General features: G+C 55.9%; 1 protein-coding gene across 1 annotated transcript in view; it reads right to left on the bottom strand.

The window, feature by feature from the left end:
* Positions 1-19,304, bottom strand: part of ITPK1 (inositol-tetrakisphosphate 1-kinase) — a 129,027-nt gene that overhangs the window by 82,927 nt on the left and 26,796 nt on the right. The window contains exon 2 of the mRNA XM_037130226.2: positions 13,070-13,094. Coding sequence (XP_036986121.1) covers positions 13,070-13,094 — 25 coding nt within the window. The remainder of the gene's footprint in view (positions 1-13,069; positions 13,095-19,304) is intronic.

Below are 19,304 nucleotides of genomic sequence, written 5' to 3'. Positions count from 1 at the left end.
CTCACTGCCTTCCTCCACCTGGAACATAAACACGATGGCTGAAGCTTCAGCAGCCACCGCGGCACGGGGCTGGGCCTCGAGCCTCACCGCCCTGTGGAGGACAGTGCGGCCCAGGCTCGGGGAAGGGTGCTGCACCACAACACAGAGCCCCCGCACGGCCCCCGGCTGCCTGCACTGGCTTCTCTGACACAGTCAGACATACGCGTGGTTTTACTTAGGCTGCTGGCAGCTGAATGCAAGTCTTGATGGCCCCAGAGTAAAGGCTATGGGTGCACCACCGAGCGCTGAAGACCAGGCAGAAGGAGCTGGGGGTGGGGGTCCAGGAGATGTCCCCACAAAGTACAATGTCCTTGCATAACAGACTCATAGCCGCCACAACTCTGCTTCTTATAATTTGCCCTTTTCATTCAGGTCAAGACAAAGATTTCCTGTTTGTAACACTGACAAGGTCCTTCAACATTTTGGGAAAAAAGGTTCAATCCCCTTCACGTTTTTACTCCCCTTCCCGAGAGTTCTCCTCTGTGGTAGCCAATCTCAGTTCCCCTTATGCACTGGCTACCGGGAACCTCGCAAGTACCCGGGTTCCCTTGCAGTAGCAGGCCTGTCCGTTGGTTTTACATCCTCCTCTGTGGCTCGGCTTTGGTGTATTTTTATCTTTTGGTTCTATTTTACTAATCTTTCTTTTGGGGAAGGAGAGTATAAAAAAGCATACAGGAACCTAAAAGCCAGGAACATGTCTAGACTATAAAGTTAATGAAAGCAAGTTGTTTATCTCTTTTGTGAACAGTCACAATGGCAAATCATCTAACAAATTAGCGCTTGATAAGAATAAGGGAAACTCTCCGGTTCGTAGGTCCTTTCTGAGCTTTCGCGGTGGTGCTGCGCAGCTCAGCGACCTATGCAGAAAAACCCTCCCAGACCCCTCACCCAGCCCCCAACCCGCACCCCCATGGAGGGCGGATTAGAACCTTCCACAACATTCAGAACCTTCCACAACATTCAAACATGCTCCTCTACTTCCTAAGTTCAAAAGCACCACCAGTCAGAACTATCACATTAAATGTTCGCATTTCAATCTCAAAAGTATTAAAAGGTTTTTAAATAGGTGTCAGAAAACAGGCGGGGGGGGGGGGGGGGGTGAGGCGAGGAGAGGAATTATAGGCAAGGGGGGAAAATGGAGAAATTAACCACGGTCACTTCTGAAGAATGAGATGATTGGGAACTTTTCCAATTCACACAGGTCTGTAATGTTTCATAATTTCCCTCTATGTCCAACGATTTCTCAAAGAGACCCAGCTATAAGCCAGAATACACCCGTGGTGGGCACAGCCCCCAGAAGAGCAAGACATGGTCTGTGGCCCTAAGGAGCTTGGCTGGGGAGGGGGGAGCCGCCATAGGGCACACCTGCCGCAGGAACTGGCGGCCTGGCCTCTGTGCCCCCGAGGCGGGGGCCCAGACAAGGGAGGGGCTCTCTGGGGCAGGAGGTCCAGGCCCTGACGGGTCACGAGCCTGGTCAGACAGGTTGCTGGGTATCCAGACGGACAGGAAGTGAGGCGAGACAACTGCCAGGGCGGGCTGTGCTGTGGGGCGGGCTGTGCTGCGGGGCGGGCTGGCGCTCTCTTCAAGGTGCTCTGAGGGCACAGCGGGCCTGGGTCCTCCAAAGCGGGAGCCACCCAATGAGGGCTTCACAGCGCCCCCCCAAGGACAGGGTCTTTGTCCTGCACCCTGGACGCTGCAGCCAAGCTGAGACAAGATGGGGCTCGCTTGAGAAAGAGCACTCAGTGGCTGGGCCGCAGATGGGCCCAGACCAGGACACAGGCCAAGACCCCCGGCACAGGAACTGCAGGACGCACCGGCTTTGGACATGACACACCATCAGCAGTGTGTGAGGGGCCGAGAGAGGGACCCTGGAGCCAGCACGCCAGCTCCGCCCCCCACTGCCACCTGCCAGACTACCGTGAGCCTCTCTGACTCAGTTTCCTCATCTGTATAGCGGGGAGAATAAAAGTTGGTCTATTAAATAGAGCTAAGAAGAGTGCTGATAGTAGTACTTCCCTGGATTGTGCTGAGGAATAAATTAGCTACCACATGGGAGATGCTCAGAAATACCCCCCAACACAGAAAGGCTGAACTCGAACCCCTCTGACCACCCCCCCAACACCGTGACACTGGCCACTCCTGCGGGGGCTCCAATAGGAACCTCAGCACCAGCCAATTCACACACGCCTCGGCTTCCTACCAGCCACCCCAAGACCCAGACACTGACAGAATGACAGCCGGGGCTTCGAGGACCTGGCCCTGACCCGGTGCTGTCCTTCGCTCACCTTCCAGAGGCCAGAAGCCCCCACAGTGACGGACCTACCCCCTGGCAGTGCCCCACCTGCCCTGCAAACAGCTCATCTGGAAGTCAGGAACAAGGGCCAGCGCTCACTTTGCAGAGGCACATGCTGGGGCGCACACGGACCACACGAGAGGTCATGAGAGGTCACGAGAGGTCAGAGGCCCTACAGGACACTAGGCTGACCACGTGCTGCCAGGCATCGTGCTGAGGGAGGGGCACGGGCTGGGGGGGCCCTCGTCACACCGTGTTCTCTGGTTCTGTGTGCCACGTGACTTCTTCCGCACCAGGAAGTAAAAGTAACCACAGTAAATAAATAAGCCTCTGGAGCCCGGCTGCCTCAGTCCGACCCCAGTGCCTCCTCTCAGGAGCTGCACACCTCTGGGCAAACCTCCTAACTCTCTGTTTCGGCTTCCTCGTTCGCAGTACGGGGACGACAACACTGCCCGAGTCACGGGCTGCCATCAGGGGTAAAGGATGTACTCCATGTATGGCCTGTGACCTTGGCTGGCACAAAGTGAGTGTCAATCAATGTCCAAATCAATAAAGTTATTGGTGAAAATGAAAAATGTCTTTTACTTTACAGAAAAACCTAGATGAACTTTTTGGCCAACCCAATGACTATGAGCCAATTGGCAGAGTGGTGGCTGCACCATCATCCCTACAGGTGACAGGTGTCAGCGGCACCACCGTTGCTGGGACATCCCAGCTCCCACATCTAGCACCGCACCAGGTCTGGGGACACTGCAATAAGCAACCAGCACGTCACTAGCCTAGGACACACCCCTGTGCACACAGCAGGTGGGAGAGAGGCAGCCTCCAGGCCAGGGGCACCGTGAGACCCTGCTGCCTCTGGGTCAGCCACTTCACTTCCGTGAGTCAATCTAAACAGAGAGCTGAGGCGTGACCGAACACTGACGTCCAGAGTCGCCCAAGGCAGCGCCATTGGAAACAGCAAACCAGAAACTTGAGGTGCCAGAGCAGACACGGCTCCAGGCCCAGAGATGCGTGGACAGCAGGAACGTGGCCATTTCGGAGGTGACGACACAGCATGAGCAAATGACCACCCGTCCCCTAAACGCAGCTCATGGAACTGTGGACACAGAGCAGCCCACCTCGGATTCATATGGTACGTAACAAATAGCCTGCTTTTGGTCAATTTATTTTTTTTAAAAACTGAGAAAAATATACCACAGTAATGGTTCTTAATGATTATCTCTGGACTTTCATTTTTAGGCCTGTCTTTATCCCCAAGATTTCAACAAGGAGCACATCTTAGTTAGCGAGGAAATGGTGATCAAGGTTTCAAAACACGCAGACTCTATGCGCCTGCCCTGCCCTGCGTGGAACAGCTCAGCGCTCAGTTCGCTCGCCCAGCAGACACGGAACCTGCACCAGAGCCAGGTCCTGCGCCCTCAGACAGAGGTGACCGGGGACACCTGACCCAGCAGGACACACCAACAGGCAGACCCAGCTTAGGGGGTGGGGGCTGCTGGGGGAGCGGGGAAGGTGTCAGCAAGGGGACATCTGAGCATACACAGGAACATGAGAACGGGGAGGGGGCTGCCAGCTTCTCCGCCAGCGAAAGACACAAGGAGGCTTCCTGGTCTGCGACACTGAGCTGGAGGCAGTGTCTGTCCCCACCTGCTTCCCGCGGCACCAGCTGCATGCCCAGTGGGGCCCAGAATATGGCCCACGGCCTTCCCGTCCATTTGTCTCACTCCAGAGCCTCCGTCCCGGGGTCTGAGCAGGCCCCCGGGTGTGGCCCCCAACTCAAATGAGCACTCACTCTGCACCAGAGCCTCTGCTATTGTAACATGCACCCAGGTTAACTGGGGGTCTGGATCCAGTGGCTGGGGGCTGGCCCTCCACCCAGCACCCGGCTGAGGGCACTGGCCCTTCGGATGCCGGCAGACCCCTCTGGACAGCTCCACCCAATCCTGTTGGCACACGTTCCTCCCTCCATTCCTTGGCATTGACGTGAAACGCTTACTGGCTTTGCTCCAAGAGGCCACTGACATCAGGGAGACACAGTCCCAACTCCAAACACGGTCCCGACACACTGGGTTAGGGCGCCCACCTCCCTGGGCAGAAGCGCTTTTTTCCGTTGTAAAGATCTGCTCAAGGTGACTCAGCCAGTCAGAGGAGGGGAAAGAACTTCCAGAACGGGGGATCGCAGCCCCCTGGGGCACTCCTGCCAGCCGGCGCTGACGCCAGGGACAGCGTCTATTCGCAGCAGCTGGCCCGAAAGGCTCGGGGACAAAAATAAAACTGACAGAGCTGGAACCGTTCTGTGACGTTGACAGTGCCTGACGTCACCTCACAGGCATGTCCCCATGTCTATGCCCCAAAACGACATCTCTGTTCATGGCTGCTACAAACAGGTCGATGTGTGACCCCAATGCACGCAACTCCTCCTGCTGCTCCATGCGCCACTGTAAAATCTGCCAGGATGGCCACACGCACACACAAACCTCTCTGTTAAATGTACATATCTGTGTGCATATATCCTAAGGAAGTGAGAATAAAAATAACTTCCAATGTTTCTTTTAAATCTGTGTTTCAAGTTTTAAACAAAATAAAGCCTCTCTAAAAACGAAATTAGCTAAAATCCACAGGAGAAGCCCACGGTGGTGCTGGGAGTGGGGAACTGCAGTGTCTGCACCAGCAGTGGTTTTCCACGCGGCACAGGTTCCCTCCACGCAGCTGCACCCTCCCTGCTCCCCACCCTGCTCATAAACCACACTGTTCGTAACAAAAGATGAGGAAAAACAAACGCATTCCTTCAGCTTCGAGGTGTCTCAGGTCCTGCGTGGTGAGCGTCACCCCATTTTAAAGGCGAGGAAAGTGAAGTCACACACAGCCAGTCACCCAGACCTTGCTCATGGCCCCGAATAACCATGTGGGGAAGTGGTGTGCACACTCAACTTCTCCAACCTGCAGTCACCCTGCCGGACGTGCTGGGTCTGTTGTTGGGGGTCAGGGTCAGTCACCCTTGGGTGTCCAAGAGACGGGGCCACTGGGTCTCTCAGCAGCAACAATGCCAGGTCCCCCATAAGCACCAATGCAACTAATTTTCCCAAAGCCCCTGCACCTGGCTGCAGAGCAACCGGCAGAGGGATCAGCGGGAGGGAAGACATGCTCGCCGGTGCCCAGCTCTACCCGGACTTCCATGGCCTGGAAATCGGATCCAGGGAGGGCGCTGAGGCCGGTCACCTGGGCACCCCGGAGGGAGTGGGGGTGGCAGAGGGGGGCCAGCTGGGGATAATCGCTTCACCCCTTTAACCGCATAACTTAGAAAGCAACTTTGGAACCACGTGAAATATTACCTAAGTAACGAATTCCTTTTTTAAAGCTTAGCAGAGAAAACAGCCTCTATAATCCCTGGAGAGAAGCACACCCCCAACCTCGTGACTCGCCCTGAGGCCCCAGAGGATGAAGGCAGCTGCTGAAGTTGCCTGGCCCGCACTCACACACCGACCCGAACCAGCTCTCTCCTCCTCCGCTCCTCCTCCCGCACCCCAGGTCTGGGAACTGACCCCTCGCCCTCTCAGCCCCACATCCAACCAGGCACCACCTCCACCCCGCCGCCTGTCTCCTTGGCCCTCCACTACTGTGAGAATTCCTGCCGGCCCCTCACCCCCACTCGGCCGAGGTCCCAGCCTCCTACCAGAAAACCTAGCTCGACCCCCACTCCAGCCATGTCCATCACCTCCTCTGTGACCTCCCAGCGGGGCCTTGCCCCATGGCCTCTAACTGGGGCAGGCGCCTCTACCCCACAGGGGCTCCTCAATGCCTCCGACCCGGGGCCCCGTGAGCCACTCGCCAGGCACTCTTGTAGTCTGGCCCTGCCACCCACTCTGGCCTGGTCACTTGCTAACTCCCTCATGGCCAAGGCCACAGAGTCTCCAAATCACTCCGAGTCAACAGACCCCCCCGGCCTCAGCCTTGGAGTCCTTGTCCACGAGACACTCCCTACCTGAAACGGCATTTACGTAGAGGGTCTGGCAGAAGTGACGCCTGCTTGAACGTGGTTGGTAGGGTGATAATATTGGTGCAATAATTTATCATTTTTTAAAAAATATCTTATTGGTTATGCTATTACAGTTGTTCTATTCCCCCCTTTCATTCCCCTCCACCCTGCACACCCTCTCCCACCATTCCCCTCCTTTAGTTTACGACCATGTGTCTCAAGTTCTTTAGATTCTACATTTCTCATACTATTCTTACCCTCTCCCCTATCTATTTTCTACCTACCATCTATGCTACTTATTTTCTGTACCTTCTCCCCCCCTTCTCCTTCTCCCATTCCCCTGTTGCTAACCCTCCTTGAGATCTTCATTTCTATGTTTCCACTCCTGATCTAGCTGTCCTCTTAGTTTGCTTTTGTTTTAGGTGTGATTCTTAATAACTGTGAGTTTGCTGTCCTTTCACTGTTCATCTTTTTTATCTTCTTTTTCTTAGGTAAGTCCCTTTAACATTTCATATAATAAGGGCTTGGTGATGATGAACTCCTTGAACTTGACCTTATCTGAGAAGCACTGTACCTGTTCTTCCATTCTAAATGAAAGTTTTGCTGGGTAGATCAGTCTTGGACATAGGTCTTTGGATTTCATGACGTGGAATACTTCTTTCCAGCCCCTTCCTGCCTGTAAGGTTTCTTTTGAGAAATCAGCTGAGAGTCTGATGGGAACTTCTTTGTAGGTGACTGTCCCCTTATCTCCTGCTGCTTCTAGGATTCTCTCCTTCATTTTAATCTTGGCTAATGTAATTATGATGTGCCTTGGTGTGTTTCTTCTTGGGTCCAACTTCTTTGGGACTCTCTGAGCTTCCTGGATTTCCTGGAAGTCTATTGCCTTTGCCAGATTGGGGAAGTTCTCCTTTATTATTTGTTCAAATAAATGTTCCACTTGTGGCTGTTCCTCTTCCCCTTACGATACCCCTATAATTCGGATGTTGGAACGTTTAAAGATGTCCTGGAGGTTCCTAAGCCTCTCCTCATTTTTTTTGAATTCTTGTTTCTTCCTATTTTTCTGTTTGGTCGTTTTTTTCTTCCTTCTGGTCCACTCCCTTGATTTGAGTCCCAGTTTTTCTTTCCATCACTGTTGGTTTCCTGTGCATTACCATTCATTTCAATTAGTTTAGCCTTCATATGTTCCTCTAATTTGTGACTAAAATCAACCAGTTCTGTGAGCATCCTGATCACCAGTGTTTTGAACTGTGCATCTGAGAGTTTGGCTATTTCCTCATCGCTTAGAGTTACTGGCTCTGGGGCTTTGAGCTGTTCTTCTTGAGCCATAATGTTTTGCTCTGTTTGCGCCTGTTAGGTATGAGGAGCGGAGCCTTAAGTGTTCACCAGGGCAGGGCCACCCAGGTTGCTGGTTTGTGACACTGTATGTGGGGTCAGAGAGGGTCAGTGGCGGTCCCCTCTGCTGCTTCCCGCTGCTGGGACCTGCGTGGTCTGTCTCAGTCTCACTGCTCGCTCCTTCACCAGTTGAATGTGTGACCACGGTCAGCCCTCGGTGAGTCCTCCCACTACTCCACACCTGGGATCCACCCACGGCTGCCTGCGCGCCTGGGTCGTACACCAGTCGGTCCGGTGGATTTTTCCTGCCCGACCCCGCTCTGCTGCTGGTCTGCCCCTCTTACCGGTTTGGCTGAAGGGTTCATTATTGTCAGACTTCCTTCCATATAGTTTAATATTCTGTGGTTTGGCTGCATTTCTGTTGCTAAAACTTTGTTGTTTTTAAACTTGGTTGTGAGAGAAGGCAAGAGTGTTTCCACCTACGCCTCCATCTTGTCAGAAGTGCCAATAATTTATCATTTTAATTTGAACATTTCACCTAAAATGTCATATAGTGCGCTTGACTGTGATGTTGTTATGTTACAGAATTACATGCTTGTGATTTTGTAATAAAAAAGGGGTGTTATTTGTACCGAACCCTGTACCTCACTTCCCCACAACTGCACCCAGTTTATTACCTAGCAAGAGGCACTAATTTCCCCCTACAGTCCCGCCACCCTCGGCCCACTCCCCCCTTTAAGTGCTGGCCCCCGTGTCCTCATCCTCACGGGCCCCCACCACAGCACAGTCGCGCCCCCCGGCCCTCTGGGCGTGCCGGTGAGCCGGGGCACTCAGCCACCCCGCCTCTCCAACTCCAGACACCCGGCGCCCAGTCCTGCTCTCGGGGTCTCTGTCTCTCCCTCCGTGCCTCCTCTCCCGCTTGATCGTCCACCGCCCAGCTCCCCTCCCTGAGCAGTCTGCTCTGGAGAGACCCAAGCAAGCAGGCCCCCCGCCACTGGGGTGCTCTGAGGCGCTCTGGCAGGCTGGGGAGACGGGCTTCCTCCCTCGCCAGCCGGGAAGCAGCGGCTGCCCCAAAGCTGGTTTCCTCATGTCTCAGTCCTCAAAGAGCGAGGAAGGCGGACATGAATCTATAATCAGCGACTACTTCTCACGCTTACAGCTCGCTCATTTGCATTTTAAATAAACGGCCAACCCTTCACAGGCCTTATAAGAGTCACCTCCTCTCCCCGGCTCTGAAAACACCTGGGACAGGCAGTATGAACAGGGGGCGGGGCGGGCAGGCTGGGCACATGTCGATCTTTCAGGGTCTCCGTCCACCAAACGCCGGACTGTTCTAGAAAAGCGCGAGGAAGACCAGAGACGAGGACACCTCACGGCTTCCCTTGCGAGCCCTCCCCAGAGGTGGGGTCAGAGCGAAGCAGCGCGCGGCACGTGTCCCTTACTGCCGAAGCGTCACTCGGCCTAACAGACCCAGGTTAGGGAGGCCAGCCCGACGACGGACAGACAAGCCCACTCCCTGCAGACACACAGGCCCCGAGTCTGAGCGTCCCTCTGCCTGAGGGCCCAGCGCTGTCCCTCTCTGAGGTGGCACCTGCCTCAGAGCCTGGCTTTGAGAGGTAAACAGGGTAATGGCCTCCAAACTAAACCCCCCAAATAAATGTTTAATTTCAAGGCTATGTTTCTATTTGCACAATTTCAAGTTGACATCTAAAATTTCGCATTGCCAGTTTAAATACTTGGAGAGGATGTAATTTCCAACGTACTATAAATATTAACATTTCAAAATAAAACTGTTACTATTTCTCTTTTAAATGGATCCAGTGGAATCTAAATATCATAGCAATTTGAGATCAACCATCGTGCATCTTAAAATCAGAGAATCAGGCCATTCCTTAGAAACGCCCGGTGGGTCAGCAGGGCGCCTTCTGCCGCCTCCAGCCTCCAGCCTCCAGCTCACGTCCCCATCGGGCGTTTCACGTCTGACGGCCTTTTCCTGAGCAATCCATTACACCACCGAGGCAATAATAATAATAATAATAATAATAAAGTACATAAATGTTTTCGTTTAATTTCATGTTCAAAACTGTCCTCTTCTGGACACTTATTATCACAATTACTAATAGTATAGCTGGTCAATATGACAGGAATACATTATAAATGTGTATAAGTAATAAGCACAAAAATTCAGCATTGTTAGAAATACATCTCAGAAGAGATGAGTGGAAGACTTTTCAGCGGCTTCATGCCTCCACAGAAGGGCAGTACCTGTTGTCAGAATAAGACTGAGTTTATCATCGAGTCCATCTCTATTTTTCAATTTTTACAGCTGAAAGTGCCAAGTCCACTCACAGAAACAGGATGAAACAGGGATGTACCCCAGCACACTCTCTGAGCGCCTTCAGAGTTACATGCCATGAATCACAATCATTTATTATCAAAAACCATTGTAATGCCCTGTCAGCTGACGACTCAGCCATGTCCTCCTTCGGTTTCATTGCAAGCAAAGACCTACAAGTCCCTCACTGCCCCAGGGTCACAGTCGCCAGCTGCAGGATGCCCAGGACTGTGCACCCCACACATCACCCCCAGATTCACACCCGATAACGACGAGTGTGCCGCTCTCTGGTGGATAAGTAGCTGCCCGGCACCGGACGCACTGTTTTACCCGAATTCACTGCATTAGTCCCAACAATGACCCCAGAGCACAGGTACCCTTATTATACCCGTTTTACAGGTGGGGAGACTGAGGCGCCGAGTGGTTAGACAATGGGCCGAGGTCGCACAGCCAGAACTGTGAACCCAGGCGTCTGGCTCCTCACTGCACAGTGCTCCATGGGCGTGGGACGGGGCTGATGTGAAGGGGGCAGCTGGGTAGGACCATGTACCAGCTCCCTCCCCAGCGGGTCATCTGTGGGAGTGAGCACAAGGCTCTGCAAACAGGTTACACAGGTGCGCTTCTTTGAGGTAAACACCATCAATGCCTGGCTGCCCAAAGTACCCCAAAAATGTGAAACACTCACAGTGTCACGACCGCCATTTCACAACTCCCAGGAGAAGAGGGAACGCCCCGACAGGGAGGGCCACCGCAGAGCGAACTGGTGTTCGGTTCACTCCTGTTGGCAACTTGTGAACCTGTTTCCTCGTCTCTAGAACAGACGTGGAAACGCCACCGCATGGAGCAGTGGCCGCACAAAACGGGACAATCCCGTCGGGGCACCTGACACAGGGAACACTGGCTGGGGGCAGGTGGCATGCGTACTGTCCCCTCTTCCATCACTGACACCTGGTGACCCGCCCGGTGCTCATCTGGCTCCAGCACCGGCGGTCCCCAAGCCCGGGGATCGGGCGCACAGAAGCCTGGCCGATTTTGAAAAACTAGCTGAGTGGATTCGCTTCCAATTTTTGCAAAGAGGTTTTCTCTGTCTTGAAATTTCAAGTTCTCCAAATACTTGGGGATGCCAGCAAGAGTGAACAGAGGGGCGTCGTGGTGGGTTTTATTTTTAGATGCCAGTGTGGAAAGCATCCATTTGGCTTCACTGTGGTCCCCAGCCACCACTTCCTCCCCCAAGGCATCACCAAAATGAACAGCAGATACATCAAGGAAGGTTTCGTAACTTTCTGCCTGGTAATTCTAAAACAAAGGCTCCAGTCTCCAGCACCCCCTCCCCTGCGGACTAAGTGGATTAAAGGCTTTAGTCTAAATCTCCCTGGGGAAGCTGTGTAAGTCAAACACACTGACCCCTGGAGTTGTCCCTCACACCCTGAAGCGCCAAGGCCCCCTCCCCTCCCACAGTGGGATCTTTCGGGAACAGGAATCAGGTACTAGGGAAAGGGCACACTTCTTCCCCTTTTAAGCAGTGTGTGTTGGTGAGCAAGTAGAGTCACTTCCTCTAGCCCTGACCACTGTGGCTTGGCTGGACCTCGTCCCACAAAGCCAAGGGCTGCCAGTGAGAGTCCAGATCAGGGCACATGCCTGGATTGGGGGCCTGGTCCCCGTTTGTGGCATGTGCCAGAGGCAACTGTTTCTCGATGTTTCTCTCCCTCTTTCTCCCTGCCTGCCCCCCTCCCTAAAAATAAATAAAGCCACTTCCCTTGAGCACAGCTTCCAGCAGAAATTCCCTCGTGGACCCTGCCACGAGCCTGGAGCCACCCTCGGGGAAGCACTCTGCCCTTGGCAGACTAAGCTCCAACTACGGGCCCAGGCCTTGGTGGTGGGTGCAGTGCATCCCCAAAGGGTGCAGGGACTCCAAGGAAACCACTGGAAAGGACTGAGAGACAAGACCAAGCCAAAGGATCCTGGACCAGGAACAACCTGAGCCGCCGAGCCCAAGTGACAAACACGCAACCCACGTTCTCTGCCCACTGCAGGCATCATCAATCGATCCCTGCCCTCAGCCGTCCACAGATCTAGAATCCTCCAAGGCAACCACCACCAATCAATCAGAAGTGTCCCCGAAGGCAAACTTCCCTGCCAAGCCGGCACTCTGACTTCCTCCTGTTGATGTACGGACACATTAATGGAAGGGCTCAGGGCAGATCACACACCTCTGCAGAGACAAGGGGAGCCTGGATGAAAACCCTCGAGCTGCTGACACTGCTTCCAGGAACTACCTCCTCCCCCAAAAGAAACCTCAGCCTCTGGGTGAGAAGGTCAACCCACAAGATGCAGAAGAGGAAAGCCAGGCAGAAGAATCCAGAAGTCCGACACCAAGGCTGCTGGAGAGTTAGCCCATCCCACTCCGCCAGCCATCCCCACAGGTGCTGCAGCCTGCACACTTCTCTCAGGGCCGAGGGGCTGGCTCCGGGCCCTGGGAGATCTTCTCTCCTTCCCTCCTTCCTTCCTTCCCCCTCTAGCCAATAAGCACCTGACCCAAGTCTACCCCTGGGCGACACAACACAGGGGTCAGAAGCCCCCACCGACTTGGTCCACCCAGGAGCCAAGGTCCCACAGGGAAGGTCGGATGCAGCCTAACATCAAAAGAGGGTGTCAGGGGAAGGTGCGCACCCTGACTTGGGGCAGAGGGAACAGGAGCGGTCATGGAGGGGACACCACTCACAGGAAGGTCTGACACAGAAGAAGGCTCGTCCCCAGAGGGCTGAACAAACAAGGCAGGGACTCAACAAACTGTGGGGCACCAGGACCGTGAACATCCGGCTGGGTGGCTACGCCACTCTCCCCCATCTGAGCTCCATCACTCGCCCAGCCAGCTCCTTCCATGGACAGAGCCATAGCAACTCAACAACCTGAGAGACCCCCGGCCCCACCTGTGCTCTGCCCAGCAGGACACCGCGCGGGTTCCACAGGGGAGACGTTGAAGCCGAGAAGTACATGGAGAGAGGCCAGGGGCCCGGGCCCTGAGGGAGGGGAACATGAGTGCTGAGAGGCCCCAGGCCTGAAAGATGGTGACGGCAAGGTCTGTACTCACCTGCACGACTTCTATCCCTCGCTTCCTGTGGAGGAAAACAAAGAAAACAAAGGTTACTTGGCAGGCAGGGAGCATCCTTTCCAGAATGTTCTCGACGGGCAGCTGAAGGCAGGACAAGGATAGCTGGCCGCTGCACCTCTCAGGCCATGCTCTCCAGAATGGCCTCATTTTCAAGGAGAAGGTCTGTGAACGACTAGCCGGCCCTCGAAGCCACCTTCTGGCAGGAAGAGAGGGCTGGTTCGTTCCCCAGAGGGACCTGGCCAGTCCTGCAGAGGCACCACCTTGGCTTCCCCACATCGAGCCCCCCATCACCCCCTCCTGCAGTCCTGGGGCCAGGCCTTGGGCAGCCAAGCTCCAGCCGGGACTGCCCACAATCTGCCTGCCACCACAATCAACCACCCAGGGCTGGTCACACCCCACGGCCCAGCCCCCCAGGCCTGCCCCAGCCCGGCACACTCCAGCCCACCCCTAACCCTCATTCAGGAGGCCTCCAAAACCCTCAGCCCTTCCCCAGCTGCTCGTCCACTCCTGGCCACCTCTGACCCCCACAGACGCCCTGCCCACCCTCCAACCCTGGTTCAACCAGCTCAGCATTCACCGACATCCCCCAAGCCGGGGCCTTGTCTCCCCTCCTCCCAACGATGCCATGGCCCCTGGTCTCCAACGCCAGTGCCCTGACTCACCCAACAGAGCCTCTGGGATGGGGGGCTCCCCAGGGCACACCAAGGCTCCCTGCCAGCTCACTCACCTCATCATCCCCACCCCACGTTCCTCCTGCGAGCGAGGCCCAGCAGCACATGGACGACAGGGTGGTCTCATCTCCCAACCTTGGTCCCTACCTTGTATCCCAGCCTCTCAAATCCAGCAAGGACAGAAACACCCCCAAGAAGCCAGCGCTGACCTCGCTGCCTTCACCCCACCCGCCAGAGCGCGAGCACTCCTAACAACGCCGGGGCCGCTATCCCAGCCGTACGTTCCAGAGCACGGATGGGCTGCCACTGGGGGTGAGGGCTGGAGAAGGCACAGGGTCTGTACGGACGGCCGATGGCCTGCCAACCACCATGCCCACAGGCATTTTCCTGGGAAGAAGGCAGGGCCTCCGGCAGATGCTGGAGCCGTGACCAGGAGAGGCAAGAAACTGAGTTGACCTGCGCACAACCCTTCCTCGGGGCAGGGACTGTGGCAGATGGCGCCCACCTGGTAAACCGACGCTCTGGAAACGTAAACGTGTGAACCGTGGCTCAGTGCCTGGGCCCTCGTGGGGCTCGCAGTCCGAGGGGGAGCGGGCCCCACCTCACACAGCACCGCTGAGGGGAAACCTGCCTGTCTTGCGTTTGCTGGTTAGATCCTTCACCAAGTGTCTCCCAGCACCTTCCGAGAGCCCGGCAAGGAGGGGCACCTCACAAGGAAGCCGCACGTGAGACAGCGGGAGTGAGCAAAGGCTCACCAGGTCACACTGCCAGATGCGCCCGGCCGCCAGCCCCTCGACCCCCAGCATCTCCACAGAACCCCAACTCCAAAGTACCCGATGTGAAAATCACAGTGGTCGGTCCATGGGCCTGCACAGTCACGCAGCTTCCTTGCAGTTCTGGAAGGAGTGGTAGCCAATATCCACCTGCCTCCATGATTCCGTGATTCCATGAGGGGACAAACTGGACACAACAGCACAGCCCTGGGCCACCAGACCCTACGGCAGGGGACAGGCAGCATCACCGGAGCCCGTGCCGGAGCCAGCCACCAGCTCAGCATGCACACCATTTCTGAGCCCTGCCTCATTCCTCGGCTCTCCCGGCCCCACACAAGCACCTGGACAGTGCGGCCACAATCACACAGCGTGGGACCCGTAACTAGCCAGGCTGGGCTCCGCGTACCTCCTCACCCTGCCCTGTCCCTGCTTCTGGACAGAAACAAGTCCCCAGAAAAGCTCCAATGACAAGACTGGGACCACAGGATGGGAAAGACAAGGACACAGGAGGAGACAGAGGGCGTGTGTACGTGACCCACACCAGGTGCGGAGGGGTCCCGCCGGCTGCAGGCCACGGCCTATGTCCCGTCCCCCCCTCCAAGTTAATCCTCGCAGCATCCGGATTATCCCCGGGTGCCCATCGTTCTCCACGTGCAGCGAGCGACAGCGGTCATTCCCACTCCGTCCACATGCGACACACCCCCATACACACAGCTCTCCCTCCACTGGTCCTGGAAACAAACAGGTCTCTGCCTTGGAGAACACGTGGAACCCGTCACACAGAAGAAACGAGGGAACCCTGCACACGGGCTGTGGAGCTCTCAGGACAGAGCGGTTTCTCCGTAGCTCAGAGTTCTAAGAACAGAAGCCACAACTGTGGGAGAAAAGGGCGGGCTTGGCTCCCCTTTCTGTCCACATCGGGCCACAGCATGTGCACCAGACCCCTCGATGGTGCGGGACCTGGGGCGCCCTGAGTGCCGGCCACACTGCCACCCCCCACGGCCCCCCGGCCCGAGCGAGCTGAGCCAGGCCCCTGAAGGTCAAGTCTGCTCCCCCTCCCCCAGGGCCCAGTGGAGCGGGGAGGCAGGGAGACTAGCAGAGGCAGGAAAATACCGCGTAAACCTGCGGGGCTCCCTTCCTCATCAGGAACTCCCGTGGGCCAAAGGGCGCTCTCACCCTTCATTTGCCAAGGGCAGGCTCCTGAGATCCAGCCATGACCAGAAAGTCCAGAAATTGAATCATGACACCAAAGGGGAAGAGGAAGAGAGACAGGAGGAGGGAAAAGGAAAGAGAAACCGGAGAGCTGGTTGTCAAGTGACTAACTGCTCCTGGAAACCCCGACTCCAGGTTCCCACCCCAGGACATGCCGGTATGTGCCGAGGGGTTCAGGCCGTGGCTGTTCACTGCCACACTGTCTGTGATGGCAAGAGACGGGCAGTGCCCTAAACCCCCCAAGGAGGGGCACACAGAAGGCCTTCTCTGTCCCTGAGACGCCACTGCTGTGTGAAACGCAAGCTGTAAAGCCCTGTGCGCCCCACCGTTACTGGGTTGAGCGCAACATCCAGTCTCCAGGACGAACCCGAAAGTGCAAGAACAAAATGGTCATGGGGCGGACCTCCTGCCAGGGCAAGTGTGGCTGGTTGGGGGGCGCGGGGCGGAGGGGGAAGACTTCCTTCTCACTGTGCGCTCTCTCGCGTCTCTTGACTTTTGCATCCTGTGCCTCTACTATAATCTCAAAAACTAGAGAAATGACTTTTCTTGAATTATCGTATCAACGAAAGGGAAAACTCTAGCCAGCACTCCCAGTGCCTGGCACAAAGGAGATGTCTGGTGACGACGTGAAGTGATCGACTAGTTGACGAACTGAGGCAGAGAGCTCAGGGTTTATCTGGGATAGCTTCCAAAGTCTCAGAGAGCAGCTGAAACAGCGCCCATGCCGGGCCATCGGACTGTGCCACGTGGGGACACTAGATGCGGGTTCTGAGCCTGTACGGAGACCCGGGGACCTGGAAGACAGACGGGCCGGGGACACGCCACGCCATCAGCTGCAGCTGCCGCAGTCCAGATGCACGCAGCTCACTTTCCCACACGCTCTCGTGTCTTCTAGTTTTCTGTGATGAGCACAGATGCTACCCCAAAATAACAGAAAAAGTAACAATAAAATTTAAAGTTAATTAAAAAAATGTATTTAAAGCCTCTCCCTGGAGAACTGTACAGGCTCTCAAACTCTTGTTTTCTAGGTGAATATTGCACTAGTAAGTTTAGGACAGAGGCCGACCCCTACAACTCATAAACATAAACCTGTTTTTCCGAAAACTAGATAACCACCAAAGGGAGGATGTATTTTGCAGAAGGACCGCTGCCCCCCATCCCAAGTCCAAGGAGAGCACAGCCAGGGGAAATACAAAATACTCATTTACAAAACGAACTATCCTTTCAAGACAGCAATCAGAGAAGGCTTCGTGGAGGAGGCAGCATTTGCCATTTGAACAGAAACTGAAGGGAAACTACAGACAGACATTGGGGAGAAGTTGAAGATGACTGACACGAGGAGGGCCCGCCTCCCAGAAAATGTCTGGGGTGTGGGGGCATAACTGCCCTCACAGGGCAGGCGGGATGATGAGAAGTGGGGTAGAAATGTAGGCTGGGCATGCGCGGAAGCCAGGCACAGCCTGGCCTTTAACCATGGACCAGTGGCCCCAAATGCTAGGGCAGGTGACTAAGAGTCACCACTGGAGTTTGTCAAAATGCTAACTTGAGGTCCGGTCCTGAAGACTCCGATTCAGAAGGTCGGGGGGCAGGGCGGGTGGCAGGGCGGGTGGCAGGGCAGTAGCTCGGGGGTTTGTCAAGCACCAGGTGCTGCTCAGGAGCAGCCAGGGGTGGGAACAGCTGCTGAGTCCACCACGGGCTACTCCTCGTACAGCTGGTAACAGCACCAGACTTGCCGAAGGAAAAGGGGAGTGGACGTGCTTCATGCAAGGGCAGCCCTGCAGGGTCCCAGGGACAGGAGCAAAGGGCCCAAGAGAACCAGGAACCGCTGTAACGCTCACACTCTGGGCACAGGCGGAGGCCGCAGGCCAGCACCAGGAGAGGACGCAGGAAGCCGGTCACTCGTCCATTTTTCGACCATAATGGTGCCAGGAGGTGGTCAGAAGCCCAGGACCAAGCTGGGCAGACAGTTCGGGGACTGTCTGAGCAACAGGCAGGAATGGGAGACAAAGGGGAACGTGGAACCAGACCCAACTGCACCTCGTGCCCCAGTTTCCTTATCTGTCGAGTTAGGAGACCCCTGGAACCCAGGCCACAGAGTGTCGGGCCCACACTGGGACTGCGGGCTCTGCCCTGCCTGCCTGACTTTCGGAACTGCCCTCCTCTGTCCCACGTGATTCTCCAGGCCTGAGTATGTGGCCTAGAGCACAGGTGGCAAACACGAGGCCCACAGGCCGAATCCGGCCCTCCGCCTGGTTTATCCAGCACCTCGTTTCTACCCGACGGCAGCACTGAGCTCTCACTTAACCGTTAAGGAGCAGTTACATTTATACAGTCCTAAAATTACATTTGGCCCTTTGAAGGCAACCACGAGGCTGATGTGGCCCCGGTGAAATTGAGTTTGACACCCCTGACCTAGAGTCTCACAGCTGTAGCATGGATGGGGCTGGGACCCAGGACAGGTCCTGGGGGCCGTCAGCAGCAGAGAGCTCGGCCACCACCGCCTCCCTGCGCCCAGACTCCCGAGGTCGTGCTGGGGGGAAAGGCCAGCATTCTCCTGAGAGAGAGCAAGGCCCTGACCCAGCGGCCTGGAGCCTGTCTGGTCTGGACTTCCAGCTGCGAAGTTCTGCTGAAGCCAGTGACACTGAGTTTCTTTCACTGGCCACTGTCTTGCTAACGACAGCAGGTCCTCAGTAAGTGACGGTGGCTCCCACTTTCTGAAATTGACAGAAACTGCCCTGGATGACCAGGTGCAGAGGGAGAGGGAATGACGCAGGAGCCCAGTAAAAGGACGCTAAGTCGGGGAGGAGACAAGAGCTCCTCAGGACGGCGAAGAGCGAGAAGCACCCGCAAGCCCACGCCACAGGGGCTACTACGAAGGCCCGAGGCGCAGGACACAGGGTATGGTGTCAGGAAGGTTACCACTGGACACATTGGGACTACGACCCCCACTGAGCAGCAGGCCTGCAGGGCCCCCTGAAAACAAGTAGCAGGCACAGGGCATGTCCTGAGCCACCCTGGGTCTCAGCCCTCACCTCTGTTAAATGGGTATGAATTTTCCAGCCCAACAGGGCCTTCCTGGGCAGGTATGAGACCCGAGGGCCACAGGCAAGTGAAGCGTGTGAAATGGTGGATCAGCAGGGGGGAGAGACAGCTGAGAACAGAGGTCCCCTCTGACCAAGGAGGAGAGCAAGTCCAGTGACAACTGGGAGAATTCCGGGAGCTCAGAGACGGCAGAACAGCGACCAAAGAAGAGGGAAGTTTGTAGAAACAGGCCCTGCATCGAGAACCGCTTTCTCTCTGTATGCAAGGTCCCCGCAGCTTGCATCCCACCTGGGCACAGTGGAGACAAGCCACCACTGCAGAAGGGGGGTCACAGGATCAGCCCGCTGTGGAGGCGGCCAGGCCAGGCCTCCAGGGGACAACGTCACAGCAGAGGGAACCGGCCTGGAAACGCAGGCCCCCTCCCACCCGTGGGCAAGGAGAAGGGAGGTGCACCTGCCCCGGAGCTAAAGCCCCACTAGAGGGGGAAGGGTGTAATCACGCCAGTGGTGAGGTGGG

This window comes from Artibeus jamaicensis, unplaced genomic scaffold, assembly GCF_021234435.1.
Source record: "Artibeus jamaicensis isolate MK-2021 breed Jamaican fruit bat unplaced genomic scaffold, CSHL_Jam_final contig_444, whole genome shotgun sequence".
In the NCBI taxonomy this organism is placed as follows: domain Eukaryota; kingdom Metazoa; phylum Chordata; class Mammalia; order Chiroptera; family Phyllostomidae; genus Artibeus; species Artibeus jamaicensis.
The sequence above is the reverse complement of the archived record's forward strand: the minus strand, read 5'-3'. Positions and strand labels throughout refer to the sequence as shown.